We start from the raw sequence: 9,405 nt of genomic DNA, 5'->3' as shown, positions 1-9,405 counted from the left end.
TCGTATCTAGAAACTAATAACGAACAAATGTCAGAGTTTAACAGCGGCGGGCTTTCAAAGAATCAAAATGTTCTAGAAATTCAGAAAATTGTAGGGGTATTTTGGTCATTTTTATTTGATGAAAGACTACTTCAAATTGAACGACTCAATTCCTCGAGTGTTTCTAGCGTGGGACCCACCGAGTGAGTTCCTTGACGGTGCATTTACCAAATCAAAATACGAGGCACATTTTCTTTGACTTCGAAATGACCAAAATACCTTTCGATTATTTCAATGCAATGATCCAGACCCAGCTTGAACTCGGGTCAGATCATACTGCCAATGTGTAGCCAAAACTCGACTAGCTGAACCTTGTGGGACATGAAGTCAAACCTTCTAAGTCAAGTTGGCTGATCATATCTCCGATCCGGTCGTGGACAATGGCATGACTGGACTGGGCTCAGTTTGACTTATCACATTCCAAGCCAAGCTTAGACTGATATCGTGCAACCATTTTGAAAGCCAACCGGTCTGGACCTATGTTATCATCACAAGCCCCAATCTAACATAATGGACCAACTAGGATTTGGTTCGTCTGCTTCAGTTCACCCCACTACTAACCCCCCCAAGTCCAGAGTCCAGATCCATTTCCCAATGAACACGTCCACAGACCCCAAAAAAGGATGCTGAAGGGTATTATAGTCATTTTAAAAGTGAAAACTCAACGCCCCAGTTTACGGTCAGTCAAAGGCATTCCATAATAACCTAATATTACGAAAATGCGACCACGTAATCCTTTACAAGGGGTTGGTATGCGTGGAATTTCAATTCCCGAGAATTCCATCTTCCCAATCGTCTCCATTAAATTCCCACACGGAATTCCCGACCTTCTTATTCTTCTTCAGGGGTGGAGGTCGAGAAGAACGGGAACGATGCCGACGATGGTGCTCTTCGGAATCTATTTTCCGGCGACTCTCTTCCTCCTCTTCCATGCTGCGGGGGCGTCCACCGACTCGCCGATTCTCGGTAATTCTCTCCTCTTCTTCTTCCTCTCGTTCGGTTTTTTGTCTTCTTGGGAATTCTTTTTCTCGTGAGAAAGCCCTCCGGTAACGTCCCCACCCGGGGAAAAGTTCCAGCCGTCCATCTTTAAGATGAATGGTGATGGCTACTGGTGATGCGCTCCATGGTTGGTGTCTTTTAAGACTTTAGGTGTTTGGTTTTTGAGTAAAACGGTTTCCCAGCTATCCTTGGGAATATCGAAATGATGGGCAGGTTTGATCACAGAGTCGACGGATTTGTCCTTGGGCACGGCTTGATGAGTTATAATAGTCTGTCTTCTCTTTAAGGGATGATTTGATGTACCCACTTATCCGGAAAAGTAAGGATTTGTGGGGAAATGACAATCCGGGGCACAATGCAATATCCCAAGTTTTCCCGTTTTTTCTTGATCGGTGTTGATATCCAAATATTTAGAAACAACTTGGGCTGATCCAATTTGACCACCAGTAGACTTGAGCTAGAGGAGGCTGGGAGAAGCTTGAGTTGTGTTTGGATAGTCAAGGCAATCGAGAATTTCCTCTGTTTTTTAAGTTCTTCATACTCGTAGAAAATAATGGAATTCCTAGAGTATTTGGGTTTTTAAGTTCTTCCTTTGTAGTTATTTTAAACAAATAAATCCATAAATATATACTCATGTTTTTAACTCATTTTTTGTTGTGGTATATTTAAAAGTTTACAATGAATGGGGAATTATATATCACGCTTTTAAAAGTATCTCTTTTGGTCGTGATATTTATGCACAATGCTGAGATATATTAAACGTTCGAAATGGGTGGCAAAATTGCGTCTTCTATTCATATTTTTAATATATCATAATACTTGTTATTGATATCAATGGGTCGGGTCTATGTCAGATATCTGACCCATCCCAAACCCTATTCAGGGTATGGGCGGAAAGAGGCTCACCCGAGTATGATCATACAGGTTGGCAAAACTTGATCCGAATAATATGCAGCTCAGATTTGGGCTATGATTTTGTCAAATATCTGACCCAATCCGATCTAACCTGGTATTTTTTATATTATATATATATATATATAAAATGTTCGTCAAATTAAAATGTATGTTGTTCAAACTATTCTTTGGTTCGGGTTCGAGCTTTCATTTTCTCAACTCAACATAACCCAAACTGCAAACCAACTGCATGTTATTGGGCTGGTTCGAATGCACCTGATGGGTCGGAGCTAGTGCTGGTGAACTAGCCAAGCTCGAGCTCATGGCAAGCCGCAGTTAATTGTCTAGCTCATTTACAAAAAGATACATGTTTTAATTATAGATAATTAAATTTATAACATATTTACTATTAGTTAACATATTTATATAGTTATTTTGTTTTAAAAAAAAATGAACTTTGCATCGTGACTGAGATGCTACCCGTGTCCCTGTGACATAAATGCTATTTATATGTTGTATATTTTGCAGGGGATGTGTGCAAAGCTGTAAACTGTGGGAGGGGCACTTGTAAGGTCTCAAGCAGCATCCCTCCATTCATCTGTGAGTGCGAACAAGGGTGGAGAAGATTCACCAACGGAACAGTCCTAGACTTTATGCCCTGCATCATCCCCAATTGTAAGTGAGCAATCCTTTTTTTTTTTTTTGTATCGATAATGCTTTCATTAGGGAGACACAACCAGCCAAGCTAGCTTGGGCTCGACCAGTTTAAGCTCAGCTCCAACTCATTCAAAAAAATAAATGAGTCAAGCTACAACAAGGGTTCAGGCTCGGTGCACATAAATGAGCCGAGCTTGAACAGTCAGTCCAACTCAAATAAGCTTGTATGCTCACATAAGTATCTAAAGAAATTAGACTCTATATATGTATTATTTTGCTCATAATGTGGTTATAAACAAAAGTCCTACGTTAATGGGTAGGTTGTTGGTCATTCTTGGAAGTGGTGTGCGAGTTAAAAACCCCATTGTCTTCCCTTCTTTAAAAAAAAAGTTTTTGACAAAATTTTCAAAAACTAATAGAAAAATTGAGCTTTGCTCGAGGTGGTCCGATCTCGGGCAAAAGGGGTTCAAGCTCGGCTCGAGTGCAAGCCTAGCTTGAACAACCAAAATTTCTTCTCCAGCTTAGCCGAGCCAGCACAAGCTCGGCTCGAACTTTTGTTACTATGTTAACGTTATCCAGAAGTCGATATATATGGTGCTTTCATAGGCACGGTGTTTTAATGGTGTTCCCAATTAGAATCAACGAACGAGATGATCCCAAATCTTCCTAATATTACACCAAATCATACGTATGAGACCTTTTCTCTAATATGATAAAATGATTTTTTAGCATTAAAACAAAAATATCACAAAAAGTAGGCAAATGGGTAGGATCCAGAACACATGGAGAAATTGGATCTCTTTTTTATTTTATAAATTGTGTCACTATGCCCTAATTTGACTCCCTAATTTGATCATGGCACCAATTTGACTCCTTAATGATCAAGCTGCAAACCAAACTATTGTCAGGAACACAGATCCCCATCATTTGAAATAGAATGGGTTCCATCTTACCCATCCAATCAACTGCTAGATGGTTCTATTGGATGGCTAGGATTGAATGTAGGATGGAACCATAGGGACAAAAGTTAAAAACGGCAAAATCTCGGCAGGAAAGAAACTTGGGAGATTTTAAAAAATTTCATAAATCTTGTGTTTTTTTGGTAGAATCTCGGGAATAAAAAATAAATTAAAATATATAAAAAGTAATTTTTATAAGAAAATATAAATAAAATATATTTAAAAATAAAATTCTTGGGGGTTTTCACAATAAATATCTTTTAAAAATATAAGTATCGGGATATTCATCACGGTTTGAAAATGTCACAAGAAATTGTTGTTTTAAACTTTTAGGCAATTTCTCGTGATATATTGGGGAGATTTTTATAAATCTGGCGATATTTGTCAGAGAGGATGGAACCCATCTTATTTCAAATGATGGGATCCGTGTTCTATTGTCAGCCCCTATCATTGTAATGTACAAGCTTAAAGTGTGTTGATTACGCATTCCTGATGACTTGACCAATATTAAATTAACAAGCATTTGACTCAAAACTGTAAATTCATACAAGAGTATTGGTCAGCTTTGAACTGCTGCCAACCCATAGGACCCAGGCGCGGACTCACTTCAATTGGTTTGGCAAGCTTGTCATGTTGGATCAATTGGAACCTTATCATGGCCAGACCATGATATGGATCATGGTTTGCGTATTTTCTACTTGAACCAGATCCAACACATTTCAAACTCCTTTATGTATGAATGCCTTCAAGAGGTTGAACTTGGGATTGTACCAAGACCTAACCTCATCTAGCCTGAGAACTTAGTGATAATAACCCTACATCTAAGCTCAGCTCAGAAGGCCTACTGAATATGACGAACCTGAATTCGTTGACAGGTTCAATAAGAACACAATTTAGGCTCTGTTTGGCAGTCTTGCGTTGAGATGGAAGCACCATTTCCATGTTTTGTCAAAATATGGTTTTGCCAAAATATGGTGTTGAGGATGGAGTTTCCAAAAACATCTTCTTGTGAAATGGTGTTGAAATGCGGTGTTTGGGGCTCCCAACTCCACTACGGATGCAGTGTTTTGGCAACATCACTGCTCCCAGACAGCAGAGAGCTTGAGAGCACTGGCAGAAACCACAACACCTCCCATTCAAGGCCCCCAAACAGAGCCCAAATGTTGGAACAGATACCAATGCTTCTAATCCGACATCATATTTTCGAAAGAAATAAGGGATGGAAAAAAGAAAAAATAGAATAAGGTGACAACCAATAATATTTAAATATCTCAATAAGAAAAACACCACACTTCTGCAATCTGTGCAGCATTAGGGTCGAATGAAAGTATTAACTCAGATTTTAAACACTTTTTACATGTAGCATCTTAACCATAGGCAGTTTTTTTTCAACATTACTTTGTAGTTGTGCAAATTCTAGTTTATCCTCATGAAATATCCTTTTAGCATCACATGACTGTTGTTTTAATATTGTGAGCTCTTACATTTCTCTAATTTTTGTTCACTTACAACTGATGAAGTTTATCTCTCTACAATTTCAGGCACTGTGGACTATTCTTGCAATCAGCCCGCCACGCCACCTCCGGCACCTTCATTACTTCCAAATTCTTCTATTTTCGATCGTAACTTTTCTTTTCCTTATGTTCTATTAGTAAATGCCCTGTGGCCTGTAGTAGGCAGTCACATTGTTTACATCATCATCATCACTGCTATCATAGTGTTATGAACATAATAGGCAACAAAAAGTTTCATGCATAATACGGATGTAATGTTGTGCATCATCTTCTCAGCCTGCTCCAACAATATCATCATGCATCACCACCATCATCATCACTGCTATCATAGTGTTATGAACATAATAGGCAACAAAAAGTTTCATGCATAATACTGATGTTATGTTGTGCATCATCTTCTCAGCCTGCTCCAACAATATCATCATGCATCACCACCATCTGGTATTATAAAACTTAACCACGGTAAATGCTCACTATGTTGTACTATCACCTATGCCATCACCCTCAACATCATGATGTGCCACCATGAGCATCACAAATTTGTAACTACAGTGCTATCATCATGATCATTGCATATCAATAGCACCATTAATTATGAAAAAAAAAAGTTATCATCAGCATGAACTGCTACAATTATCATTAACTCATCATCAACATATACACAATAATATCAAATGTTACTCTGATTCTTAATAATTGTATATTCTCATGGTACATTTTATCATAAGTACTGTCTCATATTTGATGACCACCACCACCATCACCATCATCATTCGCATTTCCATCATCATCAAGGTCTCTATTGGCTATCTACCGGATCATGTATTCATGTTACAGAGGGCTTCTCACTGAACCCTGTTTTTTAAAAGCATATCTTTTAAATGAATTTCATTATTGAAAATCATTTATCAATTACTAAGAAACCATTTGCATGGCTCAGCATGTACCTATGCCTACTGTGGAGGAGGGACGTGCGTGAAGATCTCATCTGTTGGGTATAGGTGCGACTGCAAAGAGGGTTATAGCAACCTCTTCAATGTGGCCAACTTCACATGCGTCGGTAAATGTATGTAAGCTTGCTTGATTGTAGCTAATCTACCTAACCAGTGTATGATGTACTTCTTTATCCTCTTAGTTATGATCCTGTTGAGAGCTAAGCATGGTCTGTATGCACTTGAACCCCTTGTAATCCTATGTCAGATACAGATTGCTTTCTCCGCTTTCCATATGCTGATCCTAAGCGACCATCTGGCAGGTTTTCTTGGAACTGATTGCTCGGGTGCTGGAATTGGATTTGGGAATCAATCGCAGCCAACAGTCTCACCTGTTAGCAGTCCAACAGGCAGCAAAGGTGATTCATGAATTCAAATCTTACATTTTCCTTTCCTTCTTCTTTAGCCACAGCTCATTAAGTAAAAGTGACTCATGGAGATACAATGGTGTCTGTGTGTTGTGTCACTAATACCCACACATTTACTTGGCGAGTGTGGTATTTCCTCCAAACCATAGTCACAAATATCTGCAAGAAATTCCGGTGTGTCCGTAGATTTCAGAGGTGGGCCAGGTAAGGCAGGGTGGTCGTGAGGCCCCGTCCCGGGTTTTCCGTCGCTTAGGCAAGGGTTCCTTGTCATAAAAAAAATATCTGCAAGAAATTGAAAATGTCATTGAAAAATATACTTCCCAGAAATTCCACGTTTTATATGCAATACAAATATACTGTTTACACTCCATTTCTTGTGATTATGTCTTGTTTTTTTTGGAAAAAAAAGTAATGTAATTAAACACGCTTTAAGTTTTTCATTCAACAGGCCAACACCCGGCCTGCTAGATAACTTGTGAAGTTCATGACTCTTCTTAATTGGTATTTATGGCGAAATGAGTCGGCTACAACGATACAAACAAAATGCAAATTACAATTACCATCTCTCTCTCTCAGCTGATTTAGAAGAAAAACACTAACGTCTGATATTGTTTCAGCTGATTTTGGCTTGTCAAGGAGCATGAACTGGTTCATTATCTTGACACTGCTTGGAGCCATGATTCCTGGCATATAGAGGAGATCGGCACCGTTCATCTTTGTATAAAATCGGGCTTCTATACTAGAAAATAGCTCTTATTATTATTGCTATCGTTGTTGTCACGTCTTTTCGTTTGTATTATTGAGCATTTGTGCCTCCTTGAACAATTTTGTTACCATGTGGACATATGTTAATCTTATATACGAGAGACAAATTTTGGATTGTGAAGAACTGTTTGGCTGACTTTATATTAATACGAACCACCAGAGAGAGAGCAGAAAGTAATTCAACATTACCACTCATGAAGATCAACAAAATGTTGAACCCATGAATTGAACAAGAACAAAAGCCAAAACAAATAAAGAAAGCACAAGAGAAAAGAACATTAGACAGATAAAATGGGCTCACGTCATAGCCGCTTGCCCAGGTTGTGACAAAGGATAGGTAGCATCAGTAGGAGGGAGTGGAAGATCACTAAGATGCATACGCAAGAGAGAGAGAGAGAGAGAGAGTACAACTTATAATACCATCACAACCCCATATCACATTGTTGCAGTTGTTGGTGGATAAACAGGCATTCTTGATGTTCTTATTTCACAATGCACAGTGGAGGGAACCTTGGCTACTAGACGGGTGGCCAGGCTTCCATTCCCACGAGTGTCAAACCTGTTGCATTAATGAGGGCAAGGGATACGACCTTTGCTTAGCCGGGCGACTCCCTGAAAGCAAAGGGTGTGACACGGTTTACACTCTCTGATACTGAGAGTAGTTTCTCAGTCCTTGAAAAAAACAACTAGTAGCTTCTGATCCAAATGATTTCCAACTTAAAAATCTACCAATCAAAAGATTTGGGAGTTGGTGATGGGAGGCGAGATAGAGATTCAGTGAATCTCAGTTGTTGCACTTACCCACACTCTTGTTTGAAAGCTCGGATTTGAGAGATGAGAGTGATGATGAAAGTGGAGATACTTACCTACACAGTTGCTCGAAAGCCCGGATTTGAGAGATGAGAGTGATGATGAAAGTGGAGATACTTACCTACACAGTTGCTCGAAAGCCCGGATTTTGAGAGATGAGAGTGGATTTTGAGAGATGAGAGTGGATTTTGAGAGATGAGAGTGGTGGTCAAAGTTGAGAAGAGAATGAAGGTCACCACCCATCTCTCTATTTCAACATATCTTCAAAAATATTTCTTTCAAAAAGTGATTATTCTTTCAAAAAAACATGTCTTCAAAATATGTAGTTGACAAATCCAGTCATCACTCATTTTCTTCTCCAGCCTCAACACCCCTCTCATCTCCTCTCCAGCAGGGGCTCCTCCACAGAGGGACAGTTTCTCTCAAAAAAAGAAAAACAGAGGGACAGTGAAAAAAGGATAAAGAACGATTGTGAAGTATCCAATTTGGTGAAGAAAAAAGGCCGGGTAAATGACGTTACCCAATTCCTTCATTAAATTACACAATTGCCACTAGATCACAGTCACCACACAATAAACAGGAAGCCACCACACCATCCAATTCCCCCATCAATTCAATTCAATCGAATCACTCTCACCATCCCCAATTGAATCAAAACCCTGGAAAACAAAAGAAGCAGAACAGCAAGAATGAAGATGAAAAGAAGAGATGGGGGACTATTTATGCTAACAAGCAATTCTGGCCCTATTCTCACTTGGTCTTGACTGAAACCCCAGTAGCCCCCTGCAACAATCATGGCGGTGGCCATGTCGAGGAAGAGTTTGTGCTCGACGATGCTCTCTAGCCTGGCGATCTCTGCCGCAGCAGCGCGGGGGTCACGGATCGGCATCTCGAAGAACAGATCGACAATGTAGTTAGAATTGTCCGTCACGTAGGGTTTCCCGTCCCCTGTTTCGGAGATCCTCAGCTTGGCCTCGCAGCCCTCTTCCTTGAAAATGTCCCTGAGGCAGTTGAGGTTGTCGCACCAGCAGAATGGGACGGGACAATTCCAACTAGGGGTGTCAACCGATTGGGTTTAACCCAGACTCGACCCATACCAAACCCTTTAGGGTCAGGGTTTGATAAATAAGAAGACCAGATTAGAATGCGGATCAGACTTGAAGAGTCTGATTAATACGTGGATCCATGTATGGTTTCTGAAATTTTATATCAGACCCGTGCTAGACCCGAGTTTCGATTAAGATCTGCAATTTTTCAATATAAAAATGATAAAAAATATTATTTTACCGGGTATAGTTCGTGTAGGGTTCATGTAGTCTTTATAGGATCCAGGTATGGTTTCTCTTATGCTGGATCAGATTAAACTTAAGTCCGGACCCAATATCATCATCTCAAATCTAGTTTGAGT

At 39.6% G+C, this 9,405-nt stretch overlaps 1 protein-coding gene across 1 annotated transcript; it reads left to right on the top strand.

Moving 5' to 3' along the window:
* The first annotated feature begins 860 nt into the window (after positions 1 to 860).
* LOC149830618 (uncharacterized) lies at positions 861 to 7,311 on the top strand. The gene is made up of 6 exons (XM_090015884.1): positions 861 to 1,005; positions 2,461 to 2,607; positions 5,090 to 5,170; positions 6,003 to 6,128; positions 6,318 to 6,413; positions 7,040 to 7,311. The coding sequence occupies exons 1-6, from the start codon at positions 912 to 914 to the stop codon at positions 7,114 to 7,116; spliced, it is 621 nt and encodes a 206-aa protein (XP_089872010.1). The 5' UTR covers positions 861 to 911; the 3' UTR covers positions 7,117 to 7,311.
* The last annotated feature ends 2,094 nt before the right edge of the window (positions 7,312 to 9,405 follow it).

The sequence above is a fragment of the Nuphar pumila genome, chromosome 8, assembly GCF_984573655.1.
Source record: "Nuphar pumila chromosome 8, dmNupPumi1.hap1.1, whole genome shotgun sequence".
In the NCBI taxonomy this organism is placed as follows: domain Eukaryota; kingdom Viridiplantae; phylum Streptophyta; class Magnoliopsida; order Nymphaeales; family Nymphaeaceae; genus Nuphar; species Nuphar pumila.
The sequence above is the reverse complement of the archived record's forward strand: the minus strand, read 5'-3'. Positions and strand labels throughout refer to the sequence as shown.

Bases quoted from the DNA above. Each gene is read 5' to 3' on its own strand.
- LOC149830618 (XM_090015884.1), top strand. From the start codon at position 912: ATGCCGACGATGGTGCTCTTCGGAATCTATTTTCCGGCGACTCTCTTC. The intron at 6,129-6,317 runs GTATGTAAGCTT...ACCATCTGGCAG, and splicing joins CTTCACATGCGTCGGTAAAT to GTTTTCTTGGAACTGATTGC. The intron at 6,414-7,039 runs GTGATTCATGAA...ATATTGTTTCAG, and splicing joins CAGTCCAACAGGCAGCAAAG to CTGATTTTGGCTTGTCAAGG.